Below are 25124 nucleotides of genomic sequence, written 5' to 3'. Positions count from 1 at the left end.
CCCGTTCCCAAACTATGGGAGGCTTTATAAGGTATCACCAGCTCATTGGACTAGGTCCAGAAACAAATTTGGGACACTTGCTTTAATAAGAAAGTCACATACAGTTTCTGAGCATGCTTCATAGAGAGTTGTGCATGAGATGCATTGTAGTAACCAGATGTGATGTTACTACGTAAATCATGTGATTCCCTTGGGAATGTATATAGGACGGGCATGGCTAACATAGTCCTCCAGTTGTTACTGGACTACAGTGGTACCTCGGGTTAAGTACTTACCGTATTTTTTGCTCTATAGGACGCACCAGACCTTAAGACGCACCTAGTTTTTGGAAGAGGAAAACAAGAAGAAAAAAATTCTGAATCCCCAAAGTCAGGACAGCAAGCGGGATCGCTGCGCAGCGATCCCGCTGGCTGTCCTGGATTATGGTATAACCGTGCGCAGCCTCTACTGGGCAAGGGGAGCTTTCATCCCCCTGACCAGGAGAGACTGTGTGCGGCTAAGGCTCCCCCAAGAGAGCCTTGGGCCTTTCCCAAGAGAAAGCTCCAAGTGGCTCTTTAAAGGGAGCGCTGAGCAGAGTTTCCCACCTGCATTCGCTCCATAAGACGCAAACACATTTCCCCTTACTTTTTAGGAGGGGAAAAGTGCGTCTTATAGAGCGAAAAATACGGTAATTCATTCCGGAGGTCCGTTCTTAACCTGAAACTGTTCTTAACCTGAAGCACCACTTTAGCTAATGGGGCCTCCCACTGCTGCCGGGCCGCCAGAGCACGATTTCTGTACTCATCCTGAAGCAAAGTTCTTAACCCGAGGTACTATTTCTGGGTTAGCGGAGTCTGTAACCTGAAGCATATGTAACCTGAAGCGTATGTAACCCGAGGTACCACTGTACAGCTCCCATGATCCTTGATCACTGGCCAAGATGGCAAAGGCTGATGGTAGCCCAACAGCACCTGGGCAACAGGGTCACAGGTTAGGCCACCTCCACAGAAAAGTCGCCAGGTTCAGCAGTCCATAGAGCAACTATGCTTGGTGACATGTTGCTACAACTGAGGAACTGAACCTGAAGTTATATAAGGGCAGCTGGGCCTATACTGGCTTCCCCAAACACCTGACCTGGCTTGACTGACAAGCAGCATTATCCATGCCAGTCATTGTCAAGGTGGCAGTGTGCTTCAGCTGGGTTCGGACCAGCAGTTTCCTCCACCTGTGAGCTGGCCCAGTGCTGCAAAGTGTAAGGGGCCCTGGCCAAACCCAAGACCAAAAGGGACCGTAGTTCAGTGGCAGAGACCATGTTTTGTAAGCACAAGGCCCCAAGCTCAATCCCAGGCACCTCCAGTTTAGAAAAGGATGGATGGCAGGTGATGAGAAAGACCTCTGACTGAGGAGGTCTTGGAGATCTGCTGCCAGTCAGCAATCCCTAGGCGAGATGGGCAAACAGTCTGAACCAGTATAAGGGAGATGGTAGTTATAACCTGAAGAGTTGATGTGTGTGCAGGGCATGCTAAATCCACTCTCCTCTATATCGGAGGGCAGCGTTGCGCATGGGCAGCTGTGCCTCAAAGTCTTCTGGTGTGGAGAGGAGGTACACTACCTCACCCCTATGTCATAGCCGGCTGCGGCAGTGGCGTTGCAAGGCGGCCCCAGCCTAATAAATATATTATTATTATTATGTTTAAGAGGTTATTGTATTTTAGTGTTTTGTTGGAAGCCGCCCAGAGTGGCTGGGGAGGTATCCTGTTAAAGGGATCTGGGGTGTGAATACTGTCCAAAGCCTGGGCATGGCCTAGGGCCGTGTCACAGCCCCTACGGGGACCTCGCAGGGTGCTACTATCAGGCACCCCCTATCAGTGGTTTACCCTTCCGTGGACTCCCTGTAGATGGGCAGGAGTCAAGATTTAGCCTGGCTTCACCCCAATGCCTAAGCCAAACCGCTCACATCTGTAACCAATAAAGTTGTGGCCTATTTGAACTCATAAACCAAATATTCCGTGTCAGTGTGACTTATTGTTCTCCGGGGAACTTTTGTGGCTCAGATGCCTTGGGATGCAAGGAAAGTTTTAAAAAGCCACCCCCAACATGGGTCAGAAGGCAAGCCATAGATGAGATTTTTCCAGGATATGTACCAGAAAACAGAGATTTCCCCTGGTAACTTCTAGAAGTTAGTGTGAATCTTGTTGCTTTTGACAACGCTGTGCAGTTGAGGGTACATGCTTCTGAAAAGACTCAAGTTCATACAGTTACATGAATTCCTGTAAGCTGCAATTGTTTTTCCTCTGAGTACAAGCTATTTCATTCATCATCTCATCCTTTTAATTCAATTAGATCTTGGAGAAGCCCAGCAGCTCTGCTTTGCTTTCAGTAATAAAATTACTTCTCCCCCTTGCCGGGAGAGGTTTCGGATGTCATTGACAGAGCCAGTTAATAGGCAGACAAGAGGTTATGTTGGGAGCTTGCAGATAGGCAGCAGGAAGGAAGGAAGGAAGCAAAAAGCAGGAAGGAAAGCCTAATTTTCTTCTGACTAGGATGGAAATGCTAATTTCCTCATATGTTCCGGCTATTCCGTTTGCCACTCTTCTCTTCAAAACGTGATATAGGAATAGTGTACAGTATATGAAGTGTGTGTGTGTGTGTGTGTGTGTGTGTGTGTGTGTGTGTGTGTGTTGAATGGGGTGGTGGGCAGTTTTTTGTTTGTTTGTTTACTACACATCTTTTCCTCTCAGTAACTGAAGTTCCCTGGGCAATTTACAGTGAAAGTTAAAACCATGAAGCAGAACAATACCTAAAATCTAGAACAAAATAAAAGCAGTACCGTATAATATCAGAATAAAGCTAGCAACAGAGGATAAAATGTCCAAGCACATTCTTAAAAGCCTGGGATCATAAGAAGGTGTTTACCTGGCACTTGTATATGTACTGCACTGTATGCAGTGACACTGTATGCAGTGACTGCACTGTATGCAGTGACATGCATACAGACCACACAGTATGAACACAAAGCAAGCTTCTCTGTGGAGGGCATTCCACAACTGGGGTGCCACCACTGAAAAGGCACTTCATTTGGGGGGGCACCTGGAGAAGGGCCTCCCAAGAGATTCACACTTAAAGCAGGGCCTGAAATGTAGTCCCTGGGATTGTGGGGCAGAGAATAACACTTCACAACCAGAGCACCATGCAACTAGCCTGTGAAAATGCCCTCTGATGTGCCCTCTATTGATTGGTTCCAAATCTCCGTTTACTTTTCTGGGAAATATGGAGGCTTTTCTGGCCTTTTGGTATTACCACATTCTACCCAGACCCTTCAAGGGGCCCTATTTTCCAGGGATAGTCCCAGATTTACAGAAATGGTCCTGGTTTCTGATTTGATTCCAGAATGTCCCGCTTTTCCTTAGGATGTCCCTATTTTCATTGGAGAAATGGAGGGCATGAAGTTATCTGACGCTGAGACATCTGAAGGCAACCCTGTAAAGGGATTTTTTAAAAAATGTTTTATTATGTCGTATATAAGTTGGAAGCAGCCCAGAGTGGCTGGGGCCACCAAGTCAGAAGGGAAGGGGATGCATATTATTATTATTATTATTATTATTATTATTATTATTAATAATAATATTATTATTATTGTTGTTGTTATGGAATGGGACATCCCTATTTTCATCAGAGAAGTGTTGGAGGGTATGTCTACTTTGTCTTTACTTCATCATTCACCAGCTTATCATTGCCTTATTTTCCAAGTTCTGCCTTCGCATCCTGCTGTTGAAAATGGTACATCTCCCCTGGAGGGATATTGTATGGCAGCAAAACAGCTGCTGCCATCTGGCTCTATTTACTATGGTAACTGGTGCTCTAAGCACTTGGCAGGCACCATGTTTACTTTTTGAATAAGGCATATGATGCAAACTGTTGAGGCATGTAATACTTCCCTCTGTGTAATGCCAACAAAGCAACCTTTGCTGCTGTGGTCATTTTTACAGTTATTAAAACTATTTTAATGGTGGTATGGTGTAAATAAAATTGCATTTTAATGTGAAACTGCCTCATTACTACTTCCCTAATCAATATAAAACCAAAATGCAGCTGTCACATTTCTCCAAATTTTGCAGTGTGGTTCTAACATTTATAAATCTGTAGGAAAAGGTGTAGATTAGGTGAAAGGATGCAAGAAATGCTTTTGTTGGTGAAAGTAATGTACAAAAATGCATGACATTAGGGGATAATTTGCACAAAAACACATATGAATTTTCATGTGGACTTTTTTTTAAAATCTGCAAACTGATGTGTGGAAATCAGGAGAACTGAACTGAAGAATGGAAAAATTAGAAACTAAGGGACACTAAAATTGACCGATTCCTTCATCCCTATCGATGAATACTATAATTAATCAAAGAAATAAAGAATACAGTCAGAACTCAAGACAGGGAGACTTATCTCTCCATGTCAGCACAGAAACAGACCTCCCTTCATCACAGGTCTGGCTAAGCTTTAGCTTTCAGCTTGGTGGGGCATCCTGCTCAAACACAGTAGCTGCAGTGAAACTGCAGAGCTCCAGCAGTTTTAAGGCTTCAGCCCATGAACAAGCCTTGGAAATCATGGCGTGGTATGTTAACATGTGTCGGGAGGCAGCAGGAGTCACCCTGTGGGAGGCCTTCAACAGCTCCCTCTTATAAGAATTCCATCAGCTGCAGCATCTTGGCTTGCCAGATGGAACAATATTCCCTCTCTTCCCCCCATATACTGCTCCCAGGGTTCTCCTGACCCCCTCAGAGCCCATTTTGGAAGCACTGGGGAATCTCATTGCACTAGCAGACGTCTACCAACAAGACTCATTAGTTGAATCCTGCCCTGTATATTTGGATAGGGAAATCTCTCTTTGAGGCCAAGGCACAATGTGTTTGCAGAGGTCTGAAGCTGCTTGCTACGTGTTGAGAAAACTACCATAACCTTCCTTTCTTTTTTGCTGTTGCTTCTTCTCCCTTGTACTCAGGGTTGACTATGACTCTTGCTTAGTGCAAAAGATGGACTCTTGTTATTTATTTTATGTAACAGAATTTATGCACCATTTCAATTATGAAAAAACCCAAATCCCTCTGGTGCTGTTGGCCAGGGTCTGTGTCACAGGATACAGAATAATTCTCATAAGATATATTAACTTTTTTTTTTATTGCAGCATCCCAGAATCTCAAGAATTCATCATTGATATATATGGGTAGCCCAATACTTCCTGCATGCCAGGAATGTGGTTGTCTGTTTGGTGAGCGAGACAGAGACATAGCCCGTAAAGATTTGAGACTGTTTAGGAAAAGGAGGGAAAGCTGTTTGTTTGGAGATGACGAACTGCCTGAGGGCAGCCGGAGGGATGCTGCTGCGTTACAGATTGAACCAGAAATACAGACTAAAGCAGTGTTCTGGAGAATGATTTACATCCTATGAAAGTGACTGAGTTTATTGTGCATCTCTGGATGACAGCAGCTGAGCTGGAAGGGAGTTCACGACCTTCAGCTTCCTAAGAAATTCAACTGAATTCCAAGAAGACCAAGAGCCTCTTTGTGCTCGATGTAAAGTAACTGTTTGGTTTTCCTTTTACCCAGATAGTTTATTTTACGTTAATTTCAGCTTTTGTCATAGTTATTGGCCTGGTGGCCCTATTGGAAAAGCCCACGCTATCTGGGCACAGATTGGATACAGCAAGGGAACTGTTTGGGCTCAATGTAGCCTTTGCTATGACCAGCCTACGAGTTCACACTGGGCAACCTTGAATTGGAGATTTTGTGGGGGTTGGGTGCATATAGTCTCTGCAGTACACAAGAGCCAGATGTTTAGTCTGTTACTGGTCTCTTTTGAGCCTGCAAAGCAGTAGGCAGTTTTAGAGTCTCTTGGTGCAGGCGGTCTCTCACAAGCCATCAAAGCCACTTCTTGCCATTCTGTGGAATGCTATGTTCTGTTTCAGTTGCCGCACCTCAAAAAATCTATTGTAGAGCTTTTAAAGGCACAAAAAACAGCAACCAAAATGATCAAGGGGCTGGAGCAACTCCCATATGAGGAAAAGGTTGCGGTGTTGGCAGCTTTTCAGTTTAGAAAAGAAAGTAAGGGAGAACATGATACAGAATTAAGTGTGGTGTGGACCAAGTGAAGTTTTTGTCCCTCTCATAATTCTAGAACCCAAATGAAGCTTCACATTGGCAGATTCAGAACAGACAAAGGGGGTGCAGTGCAAATTGTGAAATTTACTACCACCACTTGTGTGGCATTAGAAATAGATTAAGCAAATTCACGAAGAGTAAGACCTGGCTACTAGTAATGACAGCTCTATATGCCCTCCTGTATCAGAGGCAGTATGCCTCTCAATACCAGTTGTTGTGGATCAGGAGCAGAGGCAGATTTAAGGCAGTTTTGAGCAGCACAGCCACACTGGGCGCACAGCCAATGAGGGCACCTTCTCAAAGCCCAGTAAGCACTTTCCTGGCTTCAGGGAAGGAGGCATGAGGGCTCTGGCAGGGTCCTAGAGCCCTTCTTCCTAAAGCCAGGCAAGTGCTTACTGGGCTTTGGGATGGAGAAAGGAAGGCTCTAGGACCCTGCCAGAGCTTTCGTGCCTCCTTCCCAGCCTAAGCCAGCACTGCAAAGGCTGGGAGGAGGGCATCAAATGTTGGCCTTGCACAGGGTGGCAAATTACAAATGCCCACTCCTGTTAGGAGCGGGGAAATGCTAATGCCACCTGCTTGTGGGCTTCCCATAGGCATCTGCTTGGCCACTATGGGAACAGAGTGCTGGACCTTTGTCTCATCCAGCAGAGCTCTTCTTATGTTCTTATCAGAGCCCCCATGGCTAGCTATTTATTTTGAAAATTCACACAGTTGCTAATGGCATGTATGGTTTTGTCATCAGACAAATTAACCCACTGCAGTTTCCTGACGTTTTGAGGTGGGGCTTTGTGTCCAGCTCAGATGTAGAGTTGGGACCTCCGCTCTACGTGCAACCTGCCACGTAAGTGGCTGCTTGAAATGCAGCCGCACAGAGGCAGCTCTGCAGGGCTCTGGTTATGTGGTTCCATGTGGTTCCAGTTATTCTGTTTGCAAAAACAATGATGCAACCCTTATTTTGTTTTGTTTTTCATTGGTTTGTATTACCTTGATTGAAGTGGCTGAAACTATGCAGGGATCCCTTTTTTTAAAAAGGGATTTGCCAAGTGGAGCTGCCTCCACAAGAATTGCCTTTTCAGCTCATTTTGGGTCTATGGATTTCAATAAAGCTTTGTGTGTGTGCTTTTCAGCTGGCAATTTTTGTAGTAGAAACCTGAATTGCCAAGTAATAAATGTATAGTTTTACTGTTTTGATTTCTCTGTCAGCCTAAATGCAGAAATGTGGAAGCAGTACAGCAGGCTTCCTCAACCTCGCCCCCCAGATGTTTTGAGACTACAATTCCCATCATCCCTGACCACTGGTCCTGCTAGCTATGGATCATGGGAGTTGTAGGCCAAAAACATCTGGAGGGCCGAGGTTGAGGAAGCCTGCAGTACAGAATGCTGTGCATTATCACCTGTGGTAGAGCAATATCTTACTGCACTCATTATATCATTGGCAGACTATGGGCAGTACTGTTTTGTAAAGTAAGGACCAAACTGGACCATACGTTAGCTCTATATGTGTCTCCTTAAGTGCAGGTTTTCTTTTGAAACATCAACTGCCTGCGTGGGGTTCCAGTTCAGATTGGGACCCTCGTGTGGTGGATAGAGAGGTTTTAACTCACTAGGGTTCTCATTCAGCTTGGGGAGCCCACACCAGTGATTTACATAGGGGGGAACGCCCATAAGAATTAAGCTTTGGTAGCAATTTTGATGTATATTGTGGACAACGGATAAAATTATTAAGCTGGAAGAATTCTACAAATGACCAGGGGTTTGGTCAGAAGTGTTTTGACTTAGTTCTCATCAATTCAAGAACATGACCTTCTTGCTAAGGATGACTGTCAATCAGAACCTTGACTCTATAGGCAGAAGTTGATGTTTCAGCAGTTCTGAACACTCATGCTAATACCTGCCCTCCCATTGTCTCCAGTTGGCTTCTAGCCCAATTCACTGGCTTGCCAATCTGTCCTGTATATACTTCCATTGCGAAGAGGCTGATATAAACACCTCTGCAATGTTTTAAAAGCCCCGAAGATAGTTGATGCTACAAACTGCCTTGTTGTTAACAACATGTCATTTCTGGCTAGAGAGTGAAGTTTGTAGTTAAGGCTTGTTACTACAAGTGTATGAGGATCTGGAAGGAATAACTTCCCTGAAAATAATGGGTTTCCTGGTTATGATGGGCAGATGATGCAAATATGGCATTTGCCTTGGGAATAAAAGGAAACTGACATATCGGTCACATCTCTGGGTGGTTTTGTGGTTGTAGGGGAAGCGCCTGCTCCAGGCTGGTTGTTTACATCCTGTGGGGCCAGTGGGCCTCGAGGGCCAACTCAAGCACAGTGTGACAGTGCCTACCGCAACACCAACATTTCCGTGACTGTGGAGAAAGAGGGACAGCTGCGAGGGGTGCAAGTGTGGAGAGTGCCAGCATCAAACCGCTATACGTGAGTGTCATTGTGCTGTAGCGATTGCAATAATTTTAAGGGTTTCGAATGCATTAACTCAGTAATCTTTTCAGCAACCTCATAAGATGGGTGGGCTTGTTGTTGTAACCATTAACAGTAATACTAATAATAATACATCTCCGTTCTGCTATTCCTGTATTCGATGTGGGTGGGTGATTTGGGGGATGCTGCAGCTAAATAGCTGACGTCTCTTTGAAGTCTTTGATCTAAGCATGGTCTCCTTGGTGTCCCTATGAAGAGTTGGCAGCTGGAGCTGCTTTGGGACCTGGCTGTGGTTGTGTAGATTTCTTCCTAATTGCTTCTTCCCCCTCCCCCAGGATTTCTGCATACGGAGCAGCTGGAGGAAATGGAGCCAAGAACCACTACAAGCGATCCTATGGGGTCTTTATTTCAGCCATCTTCAAAATGGAGAAAGATGAGCTCCTCTACATCTTGGTGGGGCAACAAGGGGAAGATGCCTGTCCGGGGGTGAGGAACAGAGGTTTTCCACACTGGATACAAGATAAAGTGTCAGATTGTGAAAGTGGGTTAAGGATTAGCATATTTCCAGGATACAGCTTCCCCAGTGATGGTAACTGGGAAACGGGAAGGTGGGACAGGAAGTACCTCAAATAACTGGTTCACACTAACATGGAGGTTGGCTGCTACTTTTTGCACCAAGTGCTGCCTGTATTGACTTTGTTAGCCTCTTTGGACTAACAACAGCAGCAGCTTAGGAAATACAGGTACGGTAACTCACATCTTATATGGGGGTTACATTCCTGGCGATTGCGCATATAAGCAAAATCCCATAAACCCAGAATGACTCCTAGAAGACCATTTAAAAACCATTTAAAATTGCTGGACTTACTGTTGAGGGACAAATGCAGCTCTTAGTCTTCCTCCTTCTCTCCCTCTCTGGATGATGCTTCAGATGATATGAGGACCAGGTGGGTTGACTAGTAGCCAGAAGAAATGCTTGACTGTGGCTCAGATGCAAAGGTGGGTTGTGTGGGCACACCTGGTGGTTTCTTTGTGAGGAACATGGTGATTGACAGCTGCTCTTGAGCTCATCAAAAGTTTCCTTGCACAGCCTCAGAGTGTCTGCGATCCCACAGATTATCTTGAGGCTGCATTGCATAGAGGGGTCAAACTCTGCCATCTGATCATTTGGGTGGTTGGAAGAGTTGAGAAACTTTCTGCAGCTTCCAGCTTGCTGGCTTACACTTGACAACCTCATCTTCACCCTTGCATTCTGAACATCATCTGACCAGTTCCTCCAACCCTTCAGCCATCAATGCTTGTCGGCCCTCAATTGGCTCATCCACATTTTCGCTTGTCTCATGCTTTCTAGGCACAGATCTGAGCAGTTTTGCCTTTGCCCTGCCACTTCCCCCCAGAAAACCCACTGTTTAGCTCTAAATAGTAACAAACATCAATCAGCAGAAAATCCTATGGCGGTTTGTGCCATTTCCTAAAGCTTGGGTTTAGCAGGGAAAAGCAGTCAGGCAAATGGAAGTGTTGATGAGCCTATATCCTCTGGATCATTCCCAGGTACCAAAAGACTGAATGTCTTGAAGGAGCTGGATAGTCATACTAAAAAAAGTTATTACAGGAGGTAGCTTTATACATCCAGCGGAGTCAAGTGGTAAAGACTGTTCAAGCTGCATGTTCTCCCTGACCCCTGGATCTAAATGACACTTTGCGTTCCTGACATTCTGCCTGACATTCTGCCTGCTAGGCTGTTTTTCTGGTGCTGGGAGAGTTGTATTTTTCATTGACGAGTGGGCAGTGACAAAGGACCCACCCACTGCAGCCTGAAATGGTATAGTCCAGGTAAAGGTTTACCACCTATAAAGGTATGAGGGGGACATGGGTGGCACTGTGGTCTAAACCATTAAGCCTCTTGGGCTTGCTGATCTTAAAGTTGGCAGTTCGAATCCGTGCAACGGGGTGAGCTCCTGTTGCTCTGTCCCAGCTCCTGCCATCCTAGCAGTTCGAAAGCATATCAGTGTGAGTAGATAAATAGGTACCGCTGCAATGGGAAGGTAGGTGCCATTTCTGTGTGCTCTGGCTTCCATTACAGTGTTCTGTAGTGCCAGAAGCAGTTTTGTCATGCTGGCCACATGACCTGGAAAAGCTGTCTGTGGACAAATGCCAGCTCCCTCGGCCTAAAGCGAGATGAGCACTGCACTTCATATTTGAATTTGACTGGACTTAACCATCAAGGGGTCCTTACCACTTGTTTCTGCTAAATGTGTAAACTGGTTCTAAGAGAGGCTGAAACAACAACAAAACACACACAAAAATAATAACCGCAGCATGTCTATTTTAAAATATTGATTCTGGAATTCAAAATTGATGTGTCAGCTTGGCTCCTTTCTTTCATTTGCTTTAATGAAGCTACCACATGTTGTCCTTCAAATAAATTACATTGTTCTCCAGATTGAATTTAATTGCATTTTCTACTAAGAACATGTAGGTTTTTACACACTGGTGTTGAAAGATCAAGTCCTCATTGCTTTCAAAGGCAGCATTCCTCCCTTGCCTTAAATGCAACAACCACACTTGAAGTGCTGTGATCTTCACACTAGAATTCATGCAAAACATATTTCTGCACAGATTGCATTTTGCTGGCTTTTGGCCTTCACTATTATTTATACAGTAGTGTCATTGCCTCATTGTCTTTGGCTCTGTATAAAGGGAAAGTAAAAATGAATTCTCCCTGCAGAGAACATGAAGTCTATAGATCAAATCTGAGCCTCATAAAACAGAGGCTTTTCAAATGTGCTAATGAGGATTTGTATAATCTCTACAAAGGCACACTAAAAAGATCAGTTAAGAATTGTCTGTCTCAAGTAAACCCAAATTTAGTCAGCCATTTATTACTCTCATGTGCTTTCCCCAACGATGACATTGGGCCCATCAAAGAAATAAAGGCATATTAAGAGCCAGTTCACAGTTTATGTGGCAGACCAGGTTGCCACTTCTGTGCTATGCATGTCCTGGTTAATGTTGTAATGCCTGAATGAGAAAATGTTGCTGTAAATACACAGGGACATGCAGTGAGGACATGCTGGCTCATCAGCTTAAGAGAGAGAGAATGGAAAACACAGGAGATTGGTTGTTTGGTTGCATTGCCTCACCAGCAAACTCTCTTTCTAAATTAGCCGCTTGAACTGGGCTGGTTACTACTTTTCCACACTTGAAGATAAAACAAAGTATTTTAAATTACCTTTTCTTCTAACAAGTGGTGCTGCCAGTTTGTTTGCAATCTCCCATTTAAAATAAGCAACCCCTGTCCTGTTTCAGGGTCCTCAAAATGACAAGTTCACAGCAGCGGTTCTCAAACTCCACCACCCCAAAGACCATGTGAAAGTTGTTGATGTTTCTTGGTGGTAGCAATTGTAATTCCATATAATTCAAATTGCAATATGATAGAATAAAGGAAGCAATAAAAATACAATCAAAAATCAATATGAATAGCCAGTGTGATGAATGTGCCATCGCCCACCTTCAACCACATATTCATAGAAATGTCACAGGCCACCTCAGTGACGCTTGCAGGCCACTGATGGGCCACAGACCTCAGTTTGAGAATCCCTGCTGTACAGTGTATAAGCTTATTTACCGGTAAATGCGATTTACCAATTAGTTGAAATTTGCTTTAACCGAGGATTAAAAAAGAAGACCCCTTAATTAATGGGCAGTAAACCTGCCCCCAAGCACTTTGTTGGTCTTTAGCCATTCCCTCTTTTTCTCTCTCTTTCAGAGCAATTCTCAGACTGAGCAGATCTGCCTGGGGGAATCATCAGAAATTGAAGATGAGTACAAGAAAGAAAGAGGACTGACTGAATGGGCAGGCGGAGGGGGTGGAGGAGGAGGAGCAACGTACATCTTTAGAGTAAGTTCTCATGTTGCGTTTTTTCTCCAGTCTCTTTCTGAAAAGCACCTAGGAAAAGGAAAAGCCAATAGAGCAAAAGCCCATCAACACATGGCAGGCGGCACCCATGCAGAGCCTGTTGTTTTGAGTTTTTGATTCTATACCTGTTGGTGCTGAATGTGCACCGGAGGTTGCTCAAGTCTTTCTGCATTGCCATTCATGCATTTTTCAGTCGTTTATATCCAAGTATCCTTTTAAAACCTGGTGTCTCCTTTTGAACCGGCTGTGTTCTCTCAGTTCCTTTATTGTGTTTCATGTGCTTGTGTGTGTGTGTGTGCTTTATTCAGCAACAGAAGAATGGCGCATTCGAACCTTTGCTTGTAGCGGCAGGAGGTGGAGGGAAGGCTTACATGAAATATCAGGATGGCTCCCTGGATGATATGTTCTTGGAACAGTATGTGAACAGCACAGCAGTCCCTGGAGTCAGTGGGAGGACTGGGGCAGCAGGTGAGGATCTATAGCTTATAATATATGTTAGATTTCACAGCCAAACAAACCACGTCTGCAGCTTTTGGAGACCCCACCAACCTCAGCCACCCCCTGCCCACTTTCCTGTGGCAGGAGGCCCCTAGAATTGATGTTGGAGGCACAGACATTCTTTACTGTACTTATGTTTCACTACCTTTACTAGGGTAAACTAGTGGAGCCATCATTCCAGGGAAACACTGCAAACTTCCCTTTTAAACAACAGAAATTTTAACCACTCAGGTATTTAAATCTACACCATGCTTACAACATTAGGTAAAGGTAAAGGACCCCTGGATGGTTAAGTCCAGTCAAAGGCAACTATGGGGTTTTAACGCTCACCTCAGTTCAGGCTGAGGGAGCCAGTGTTTGTCCACAAACAGCATTCCAGGTCTTGTGGCCAGCATGACTAAATGGCTTCTGGTGCAACAGAAAACCGTGACAGAAACCAGAGCACATGGAAATGCTGTTTCCCTTCCCACTGCAGTGATACCCATTTATCTACTTGAACTGGCGTGCTTTCAAACTGCTAGGTTGGCAGGAGCTGGGACAGAGCAACAGGAGCTCACCCCATCACGGGGATTTGAAACACCGACCTTCCAATCAGCAAGGCCAAGAGGCCCAGTGGTTTAGACCACAGCGACACCCGTGTCCCTCAACTTTTGTATCATGGTTCCAAAGCAGTGGTTTTCTTAGGTGGGGAGAATGTCCCCATACAGGGATACCCATGTATCCCTGAAATACATCCCTGGTCCATTCATGTATAAGAACAACAGAACTGCTGTTAGAATTTTGTTTTGTGACCTTTGGGGAAGTGGCATAGCTTGATGGCTATTGAATGCAGAAGACCCTGGGTTAAGTTCTCTGCATCCCAGGTAGGCCTGGGAGAGACTCTGTGTCTGAATGCCCGGAAAACCACTGCCAGCCAGTGTAGACAGTTCTGAGCTTGATTGATCTGTGGTCTGACTCAGTATAAGGAGATTCGAACCGCCAACCTTCCGACCGGCAAGCCCAAGAGGCTCAGTGGTTTAGATCACCCACGTCACATTATTGTATCACAAAGTGATGTGTGTTATCAGCATGTAATGACAAAGTATTTGAAAGCTGTTTGTGGAATGGAATTCCACTTGCATTTATAAAAGATTTAACTTTGATGCCAGTGTCTGCCTGTGAAAGTTGTGTTCTTACTTTTAACGCACTCTCCTCTGTGTGTTTGTTATAGGTGGAGGTGGTGGCTGGGAAGATACCACCAAGTTTCCTTGGGCTGGGAAATCACTTCTGGAGGGTGGAGAAGGTGGTGAGGCCTGCCAGCAAGCTCTAGAGAAACTTCAGTGGGCCACCTCTGGTGGTTTTGGTGGAGGAGGAGGAGCTTGTACATCTGGTGGAGGAGGTGGAGGCTACAAAGGTATGCTAGACTATTTGAACTTTCCTCTATCTGGTGCTGCCCAGATGATTTGGACTACAACTCCCATCAGCCCTAGTCAGTATGGCCAACGGCAGAGATGGTGGGAGTTGTAGTCCAACAACATATGGCTGGGGAAGGCTGGGCTATACCTTAATTTCAGTGTGTGCCAGACTGAATAATCATTTCATTCAATGAAAGTTTGAAGTAGCCAAAGACTAGGAAAATCAGTGAACACACAAAATGGTGCATCAAGAAGGTGTGATGCAGATATTATTCTCATACCTCCCCATGACAATAATCTTCAAATCTCCAAGCTTCGTCCTCAGTGTTACTGCTGTCCTGGTGAACGGTACACGTAGAGCAGTATCCTTTCCATTTCTGACAAGCAGGGAAACGGGGGGTATTGCAATGAATTTGGTGATCATTTGTAGCTCTCTACCTTTGCCATAGAAGCAAGGATTTAGGGGGGTTAGAATGGGAGTATAGCATGATACTGAGTGAAGTGCCGAACAACAGTGATGTACCTGTTTCCTGGTTGCAGAACTGCCATGCCTCAGCAGCACTAAAAGGCCTTGTGTGGAAAGCATCAGTAACATGTCAATACTAAAAAAGTATTGGTATAAACTGGCAACCCGCAAATCCTTCCATTTGCAAATGTGGTTTTTCTTTGCCTAGGTGGCCACGCCTCTGAAGCTGATGACATCACAGCTGATGGACGGCATGGTGTTTCCTTTGTGAATCCAGCTGGGGAAGTCTTCCTGGGTCCCTTGGCAGGTGAGATGTAATCCACTTCTTTTAGCAGCTTCCCACCCGTTGTTGTGTGTTCTTTCTCAATTCTCTTGTTTCTGCAGTGTACATTCCTCGTCCACATACTCAATTAATATCTCTTGTTTTAGGGCACAGAGGACTTTTTTAAGGAGGCTTAGTTTGGTCAGAATGGAGTATACACTTTCATGGTTACCATTAAATATGTTACTTCTGATAAATGAGCCACCATAGCTGCTAGAAGGCTGTGAGAATTTATGTCCTGGGCTTTTTAGAATCATCTAAGGGGGCGCTGTGGTCTATGCCACTGAACCTCTTGGGCTTGCCGATCAGAAGGTCGGCGGTTTGAATCCCCGCGATGGAGTGAGCTCCTGTTGCTCTGTCCCAGCTTCTGCCAACCTAGCAGTTTGAAAGCACGCCAGTGCAAGTAGATAAATAGGTGGCGGGAAGTTAAACGGCATTTCCGTGCACTCTGGTTTCTGTCACAGTGTTCTGTTGCTCCAGAAACAGTTTAGTCATGCTGGCCACATGACCTGGAAAGCTGTCTGTGGACAAATGTCAGCTCCCTCAGCCTGAAACCAGATGAGTGCTAAACCCCATGGTTGCCTTTAACTGGACTTAACCATCCAGGGGTCCTTTACCTTTATCTTTACCCATGCACTATCCAAAACCAAAGGGACGTATTCGTTGCCAGGCATGAAATATATTGACATTATTTTTTGCTCTCCTACCCACTAGGTAGGAGGTACAGAATAGATAAAGGGGTATAGCAAGGAAGTTCTCACTAGTCACTATCTGCCCTTCCTTGGGGAAGGACAGCTGCATCATCTAGTCTGAGATGTGAGCTTAGGAAAAATCTAAACTAGTGTGTATCCATTTCCTTCTCATTTAGTTATGGAGAGTCATGGCGAGGTGGAGATTGATATCTACGTGAATTGCAGCCACTGCCAGTCAGGTATCTGCAAGCAGGCTCCTGATGCCCACCTGCCCATCTGTATTTGTGCAGTCGGGGCCATCTTGGCCAGTGACAATGTATCATGCACAGGTAAAACGTGGAACATCCTCCCAATATATTATATATAACAATCCTTTATTTGCTTTTTCCTCGCCTTATACCATGAACCAGGGGAAGGGACATAGCTCAGTGGTAGGACTGGGAGTGAGCCCTGTCTGAAATCCTAGACAGCCACAGCCATTCAGTGTAGACAATACTGAGGTAGATTTTCTAGGGATGCGGGTGGCGCTGTGATCTAAACCACTGCGCCTCTTGGGATTGCCAATAAGAAGGTCAGCGGTTTGAATTCCTGCGATGGAGTGAGCTCCCGTTGCTCTGTCCCAGCTTCTGCCAACCTAGCAGTTTGAAAGCACACCAGTGCAAGTAGATAAATAGGTACCACTGCTGCAGGAAGGTAAATGGCATTTCCGTGTGCTCTGGCTTCCGTCACAGTGTTCTGTGGCACCAGAAGCAGTTTAATCATGCTGGTCACATGACCCAGAAAGCTGTCTGTGGACAAATTCTGGCTCCCTGAGCCTGAAAGCAAGATGAGCGCCACAACCCCATAGTCACCTTTGACTAGACTTAACCTAGATTGTTTCCTGAAGTGCATCTTATAATTTGGGGTACATTGTTTCCATAAAGACTCCCTTCTTGTGCATGATTAGCGGTCATATAGACTTAAAAATGATGCAGTCATTTAATTTTGTTTCATTACCATGTTCGTTTCACGGTCATTTATGAGTATTGATTGCTGTTAGATTTTGCTAGGATATCTATTGGTCACCAGTGTGCCCATCCTGTCATAACTACTTCTGTAGGATAGGTATACCAATGGCTGTTTGTCAGAATATCTAAATGAAACCCATCTTGTTCAAAGGCTCTAGACCTCTGGTTACAAGTCTTGGGGATGGCCATCTCCATTTTGCTCTGCTGATGGAAGAGCTGGAAAACCTATAACCCTCCATGACTGTGTTCTCCTCTTCTCTTCCCCAATGACCATCAGTCCCAGCCAGCAGGATCAGCAGTCAGGGATGATCAGGGATGTAGTCCGACAATATCTACCTAGCTGCACATTCTCCAGCCCTAATTTATGAGATCCACAGGGTCCTGTGATTGACCACAGTTAGAAAACAGAGCACTGGATTAGATGGGACTCTTGGTCTAATGTGGTTGACAGTTCTCTTTGCCAGAAACATTGCATAGGAGCTGTGGGCGTATGATGATGTAGAATTATAGTTTTGTTTTGACCAGTTCTCCGTGAGCCTATCCCAGAAGGACAACTGCCTCTCTCACTCCTCCTGGCTGTGATTGCTGTGATTGTGGTGCTTGGAATGGCTCTCACTTGCGGCAGCCTGTCGTTTGGTAAGAAGCATCAATTATACATCTTTTGGTGAATTTGCTCACCCTGGCCATTCACATTTCTGACCTTTTCCTACCCTTTATCCTGTGAAGGCTGCCGAGTGTTTGGAAGCCAATGTAAAAAGGTGGACTCCTCAAAGGACCAAGAGCTGCTCAGCGTCACACAGAACCTAAGCATTATTGGACTCTTTAATAGAAATAGTCGCAATAGTAATCATAAATATATTGCGTACTTATAAAAATGCAACACACTTTCCAGATAAATGCATAAACAGTCCCTATACACAGGGTCACATTCTAAAACTCAAGGTACAAAAGGGAGAGGAGAAGGGAAAGAACAGGATAACTGAAAGTAGGCTAAGTTTGCTGATACATGTACAACATGTACAACTTTTACCTCCATTGCTAGCCTTATTGGTTAGTTGAACACTGCAGTGTTTTCGTCATCCTGGGGGAAAAGGGAAAAGTGGGGTGCCACAGGGTTCTGTCCTGGGCCCAATGTTGTGCAATGTCTTTATAAATGACTTGGATGAAGGAATTGAGGGGCTGCTCATCAAATGCGCAGATGACACCAAACTGGGAAGGGCAGCTAATGCTGTAGAAGACAGAATCAGAATTCAAAATGGCCTTAACAGATTGGAGAACTGGGCCCAAGCTAACAAAATGAATTTCAATAGGGTCAAATGTAAGGTTCTGCACTTAGGCAGGAAGAACCAGGTGCACAAATATAGGATGGGGGACACCTGGCTTACTAGCAGTACATGTTAAAAGGATCTAGGGGTCTTGGTGAACCACAAGCTTAACATGAGTCAACAGTGTAAGGTTGTGGAGGTTTAGCTGAGATTCCTGCATTGCAGGAGGTTGAACTAGATGGCCCTTGGGTCCCTTCCAACTCTATGATTTCAAGTGAATGAGGTCAACCTGTCTTTGCTGCCTCTGGGGAGCAAGCCACTTACAAAGATGTGAGAATAGATTCAAAGTATGGCATGTTTTAGCAGCAAGGGTCAACACTGCTGGGACAATAAATCCCATCTCTTACTTGACAGGTGTGGTATACAGAAAAGATGAACTAGAAAATCTTTGGTATAAATCTGCACTGTTTGATCAAGCTTTTTTAAAAAAGGCTTATCTCAGTAAAATATTCCTGACAATGTTTTGATCTAAGGACCCTTTTCTGAAGTGAAGAAAATAATTCAGCAAGCTGTGTTTGCATTTACATTCAAAGCCCTAGCCCTTTCAGGTCTACCTAAATGTTTTGTGGGAGCTGTATAATTAGATCTCCTGACCAAATTTCTTACACAAAATACCTGTGTGTATGGCCGGGGAGGGGGCTGATCAGAGCTTTGTAAGCATATGTGTCACATTGTTGCAATCCAAATTACCTCTCAGATCTGTTATTAGCCACAAGCAGCACATAATCAGTGTGTTTTGATGTTTCTGAATTCTTTTTTTCACCTTTGAAAAAGGGTCACAAGTTGCCTTTCTCATCAGGTATTTTACAGAAGCATAAAGACGGTGTTTTTGAGCTTGATTGAACAGTGTAGCTTTTCTATTTTGTCATTTTTATGTTCTGCAGATTCACAGGTGGCTGAATTTTTTTTTGAAACAGAACCTCACAGTCACAAATATTTCAGGAACTAAAGTTATTTCTGCTTGAAACATTTTTGCTTAGGCAAGCCTATCCATGCATGTAGAAGTTTCATGTATTTTAGCTCTTTTTAGCTTCTTTTTAGTCATTTTTGAGTGTTTTCAGATCCCTGTGTTTAATTATTTTTATTGAGAATTTTAATATTACTGTAATGTTTTGTTTTATATTTTTGTAATCTGCTTAGAGGTTTTCTTGTGGCTCTCTACCAGGAATGTTTGGAAAATACTTTATAGATTGACCTCTGGGGCATTGATGAACTAGACAGGCTTGCTTATCTATGATTCAACGAAAATGATCACAAAAAATGAGCAAATCCTGCCTAAAAATAACAGGGTTTAAATAGTCAAAAGAACGTCCAGGTGAAACATTGGAAAGTTATTATGGGCATTACTTTGCTCTTTCCAGAGGTTGGTTATTTCAGTCTTTATCTCTGTGAACTTTTCTCTTCAGTTTATCATCATAAGAAGCAGCAGCTTGAAGGGGCCAGGGCCCGTCTCCAAAGCCCAGAATATAACCTGAGCAAAATCCGCACTTCCACTATCATGACGGATTACAACCCCAACTACAGCTTCGCGGGAAAGGCAGCCAGTCTCAGCGAACTCAAGGAGATCCCACGGAAGAACATCTCCCTTCTCCGGTAATGCAGCGTATTCTTGCTAACGTAGGAAGAGGAATCCTAGCAGAGGTTGGAGTGTTATTTTAATACAGTGGTACCTCTGGTTACGTACTTAATTTGTTCCGGAGGTCCGTTCCTAATCTGAAACTGTTCTTAACCTGAAGCACCACTTTAGCTAATTGGGCCTCCCGCTGCCGCCACGTGATTTCTGTTCTCATCCTGAAGCAAAGTTCTTATCTCAAGGTATTATTTCTGGGTTAGCGGAGTCTGTAACCTGAAGCGTATGTAACCTGAAGCATAAGTAACCCGAGGTACCACTGTACTAGTGGCTCTGATGTCAACAGGCTAACCAGCAGGCTTAGGATGTTACCCTAATCCTGTACCAAATGCTTTGATTCTACAAATAGACCTGCACAGCACTCAGTTATACCTGAAATGAAGACCATTTGTATCCACTAAGTTAGTGCAGAATGTGTTGCACACATTACTTAAGGTTTCTTTGCATACTTTAGATTTGGATATCCTTCCCCACCTCCCCGGGTGTCAGGCTGAAACAGAAAATGGTCAAAGAAATGAAACAGTCTTTGCATGACACTGTGAGAAAGTAGACTCCAGACAATCCTCTCTATTCTAAGGAGTGAATTTCATAAACAGGATGCCACCACCAAGAAGGCTCTCTCTCTTCAGTTGCCACCTGCCTCATATTTGATGACAGGGCTGTGGTTGAGATGATGACCTTGGCACCAGAGCAGGCTGGTGTGTAACGGTCCTCTCTGCATTTACCATTTGCCTCACTTTTGATGAGGGAGCTCATGGAGGAACCTCAGCTGCTGATCTCAGCACATGGGCAGGTTGGGGTGGAGGAGGCATGAGTTCTTCAGATGCATGAACAGAGGCAGAGAAATGGGAACATAGGCAGGAACTGGAATTTGGAATCATGGAGTGGTAGAATTATGAGGATCATTTAGTCCAACTCCCTGCAATGCAGGGAACTTTTGCCTACCATGGGGTTCAAACCCAAGACCCTTAGATTAAGAGTCTCATGCTCTACCAACTGTTGTTTCAGGTTTTGCCCAAATCTCATCTCATTTCTGACTAGAAACCTCAATGGGATTTAAGTAGTCTATTAATGCAGGATTGTTGTTGTTTAGCAGCAACAGTACCCTGTTTTTTTCTCGGCAGCAATCTTGCTCTTTTTTGAATTGCAGAGCCACAGGGTTCCAATGGAAAGTAACAAGATTTGATTATGGCTTCCCAGTTTTATTTCCTACGAATGTGTCCCATCTTGATATTTTGAAAGACCGGCTTTGTAAGATAATGGCTTGAAGTACGTTCTTTGGAGAGCCCAAACCGACTTTTTAAAAATCTCATGTAATGTGGTTTCTGAGATGCTTGCCTAATAGCATTGAATACCTGGTGGCCACTGCCTTGAGGAATTTGTCAAACAAATACACACACACACACACACACACACACACACACCAGGGCTGCTTGGATACTTGACTGATACTCAGTGCTTAAGTCGTATATTTGTAAACAAACATCCCAAAACAGAGCAAGATTTGAGCACTCTCTCCTCACAAGGAAAGTTACCCTTGTAGTAGACAGCACTGGATCTTCCTTCTTTTGGGAATACAGCAGTGTTTACTTAACACAACCATGGGTTGTGCACGAGATAATGTATGTTTTATTCCCCCCCCCCCACCGCTTTCAGGGCACTTGGACACGGGGCATTTGGTGAAGTTTACAAAGGAACAGTGGTCGGAATCACCGGGGATCCCAGCCCACTACAAGTGGCTATCAAGGTCAGTGTGCACATTAATAAGCAGAAATAAGATTTTTGTTTGCTATTGTATTCCTTCGTGAGATCCTTATCCCACTTTTCTGCCACAGTGGTAGCGAATATGACTTACAGATCAATTAAAAACAATACAAAATACCGGTAAGTCATTGAAAAAGAAACCCAGACTTAGTGCCGCAAAATAACTGTAGAAAGGATAAAGAAGCAAATTTATGTTGATGCCACCACAGAAAAGTTCCCCTCTCTGTAGAAGTGATTCAGCTAATGTCCAAAAGTGGTGGAGGGAGCACTAGGACAAGGGCCTCCAATTAAGATAATAGTTGATTGATGGGTTTGGATTATTGTCTGAAGCATGGGTCTTCAAAAATGTGATCACACCTGCTTGTGAAATCAACAGCCTTCTCCAGCAAGTCCACCTCAAATTAGGCCTTGCAACTCACTTTTGTCCTCCCTGCCAGTACTCCTACTTCCCTGACGTAAAAGCATACCTTGGAGAAGAGGGAAGGGTTATCAGGCTGAGGGCTCCAAAGAGGCCCAGCAAGCCTTTTCTCTGGCAGCAAATGAGACAAAGAACCACCTTTGCTACCGAGGATTGTGAAATTTGACTACAAGTGGCATGCTTTCCAGCAGGAAATAACATACTATACATTTACTGCTGTGCAGGATTTTTTTTCTCCATGGGACTTGGTGGAGGGTAGAGAGGAGGAAGGGCTAGCAGAGTGACCTGTGGGGGGTGGCAGAAGGAAGGGGGCTGGGATGGGCACTCTCCTGCCACCAGTCCCTCCATTTTCTTGCAGTGGGAAACTGGCAGGGGAGTTGTCTAGATTCATCTGGGTTTTGCGAGTAGTCCTCGCAAAGAAAGTGAGTTCACCCCTGAATACAGAACTAACAGAAGAAATGGAGCAAAATCGTATTTTCTTTCATCCATTTTTTATAATACAGAGACAGATTGTAGCCAACCTTTGTGTGGGTGAGCATAAAAATTCTCTCCAAACCCACTTGAATATAAATATTCCACCCTTATTCCCCTCCTCCTTCCCTCACCATTATTCCTGTTCAGAAACTCCACAGAATAGTTCCCTAAAATTCACACTATTGTGAATCAGAATATACTTTGTTATAGATAATAAGGCTTAAGTATCAGATGCGTGCAAAGGGCATCTAAGTTATAATACTGTGTTTTAAGATTTGTTTTCAGAGTTGTTAGATTTTTTTTATTGTATTTTAATTGTGTTAGGTTCCTTGGGGGTGTTTACAGGATAAAACACAGGACAAAATGGAGACAAGAAATGCTCTGATTAAAGACTTCAGCTCTTCCAGCTCCTTGTTTTCTCCTGCCAGTAATTTATTTTCTTTGTAATGGGTTCAGCTTTTTCTTCTCCTTCTCAATAGACGTTGCCAGAAATCTGTTCTGAACAGGACGAGATGGATTTCCTAATGGAAGCACTGATAATCAGGTGTGTTTTAAAAAATTCTGCCTTGAAGTTAACAAAAACATAGCTAGAAAATAAAATACGTCTCAGGAGACTCTACTATGGGCTTGCTTTGTTTTCAGCAGCAGAAACCTTTAAAAGGTGCATATCGTGCTGAATGTTTAATTATTATTATTTCTTACATTTATGAGGCATTTTTCCCATGAGGCGATTTGCAGTATAATACCACATATAAAAACAGTTAAAACAATTGCATCTATAAAAACGCTAACACAAAACAATTGCATATACCGTATTTTTCGCCCTATAGGACGCACCAGCCCATAGGACGCACCTAGATTTTTGGGGGGGAAATAAAGAGAAAAAAATTTATCCCCCCCCCCCACAGGCGCGGGGCTGGGGCGGGGGAAGCCCGAGCTTCCCCCGACCCCAGCCCCCAGAACGGGTGCCAGAGCCATGCCGAAGCTGCGGTTTCGCGCCGGGCTCCGGAGGGTTGCACGGAGCTGCACGGAGCCCGGGAGTGCAGGCAGCTCCGCACAACCCTCCTGAGGGTTGCGCAGAGCTTCCTGAAGCCTGGAGAGCGAGAGGGGTCGGTGTGCACTGACCCCTCTCGCTCTCCAGGCTTCAGCGAAAGCCTGTATTCGCCCCATAGGACACACACACATTTCCCCTTCATTTTTGGAGGGGAAAAAGTGCGTCCTATAGGGCGAAAAATACGGTATATTAAAAAAATGATAAATATAAAAACAGTTTAAAACAATAGCACTAACATAAAATCAATTCAGGGCTAAGATACATAGATAGTGAACCAGGATAATTATTTTAGAAGGGTTGCTGAAATTGAGTTTCCCAGTTCTCTGTTCCCTCCCTGGCCCCCGCCCCCAGAACCGGGAATAATGCACGTTGCAAATGATTGTGGACCTTGAAGAAGGGTCCTGTTGAATTTCTTAGCTCACACTGCTCAGACTGTTCCTGCTGAGAAAGTGTTGTGTAATAACCATTGCTGTTCAGTTTCACATGCCTCCAATTCATCAATAACATTCAGTGGCTGAATGTGCTCTGCAGCATCAGTCTTCCACATACGGAAAGATGCAGGTGGGCCAGTCTTCCTGGTATGCCATCCTCACAGCTCAGTGACCATAGCACAGTGATGGAACGCATGGTGTTTTGCCTAAGGAAGATATCAGGTTCAGTCCCATTGAAATGGATCAAGTATAAGATGGCAGGAAAATCCTGTCTCTGCCGGAGGTCCAGGATAATTGTTCCCCCCTCAAGAGTTGAGTATGCTATGCTTGACTGACAAATAGCCTGACTCTGTTTATGGCAGCATTGTATATTCTGCACAAATAGATATCCAGCCTATCCCTCAAAAACCCATATCTTAAAAACAAGCTTAATTATTCCATACGGAATTTCAAAATAACTTTCAGTATAATGAATGTTCTTTGATACCCTTTTGGAGACTCATAAGTGTTTCTAATGTCCCACCCTAGTGGTATGCCTATATCTGAGCTTCTAATGGATGTAAAAAAAAAACACAACCTGATAGACTGTATGTGCTCAAAGAACCTAGCTGCATACAAATAATATTTGTATTGTATATGGCAGTTCAGGATTAAAGGTTTGGCTTATTCTTGGAATTTGAAGTAGCCTTCTTGCCTAAGGTTCTTTGGTTGCCTTACAAAAAGATAAAATTACAATAAAACAAATGAAAATGTTGTTAAACAAGAACATCAAAGCGCCATAACACAAAAGAGGAAGCAGCACTAAAGTACCATACAGGAAAATAACTGGGTCCTTTCTTGGCGCCAAAATTACATTGAGGTATGAAGCAAAGTCATTATTTCACCAGGCAAGAATTTCTAAACCCATACCACAGAAATTATTGCTGGATGTAGAACAACAACTTGCTGAAATTACTGAAAACACAGAGACCGTCAGGCTCACTAGAGCATAAGCAACACAGGCGGAGTGGGGATTGATCAAGGAGGCAAATTTAGACAGGACCAGAAAAATGCAAGGCAGACAGGCAAAGGAGCTAGGCAAACCAGCAGGACTGGACAGGATTTGCAGGTGACAGAGGCCTAGGAACTGACTGGCATTGCATTCCCACCAATCTTTACCTCAGA

At 44.2% G+C, this 25124-nt stretch overlaps 1 protein-coding gene across 2 annotated transcripts in view; it reads left to right on the top strand.

The window, feature by feature from the left end:
- Positions 1-25124, top strand: part of LTK (leukocyte receptor tyrosine kinase) — a 98437-nt gene that overhangs the window by 58540 nt on the left and 14773 nt on the right. For both annotated transcript variants that reach the window (XM_053383212.1, XM_053383203.1), the window contains 11 exons: positions 8386-8563; positions 8902-9052; positions 12336-12467; positions 12794-12953; positions 14194-14376; positions 15052-15150; positions 16034-16186; positions 17390-17500; positions 19596-19782; positions 21476-21566; positions 22955-23019. In XM_053383212.1, the coding sequence (XP_053239187.1) occupies positions 8386-8563; positions 8902-9052; positions 12336-12467; positions 12794-12953; positions 14194-14376; positions 15052-15150; positions 16034-16186; positions 17390-17500; positions 19596-19782; positions 21476-21566; positions 22955-23019 (1510 nt within the window). The remainder of the gene's footprint in view (positions 1-8385; positions 8564-8901; positions 9053-12335; positions 12468-12793; positions 12954-14193; positions 14377-15051; positions 15151-16033; positions 16187-17389; positions 17501-19595; positions 19783-21475; positions 21567-22954; positions 23020-25124) is intronic.

This window comes from Podarcis raffonei, chromosome 1 (genome assembly GCF_027172205.1).
Source record: "Podarcis raffonei isolate rPodRaf1 chromosome 1, rPodRaf1.pri, whole genome shotgun sequence".
Taxonomy (NCBI): domain Eukaryota; kingdom Metazoa; phylum Chordata; class Lepidosauria; order Squamata; family Lacertidae; genus Podarcis; species Podarcis raffonei.
This window is presented reverse-complemented; position numbering and strand designations above follow the sequence as displayed.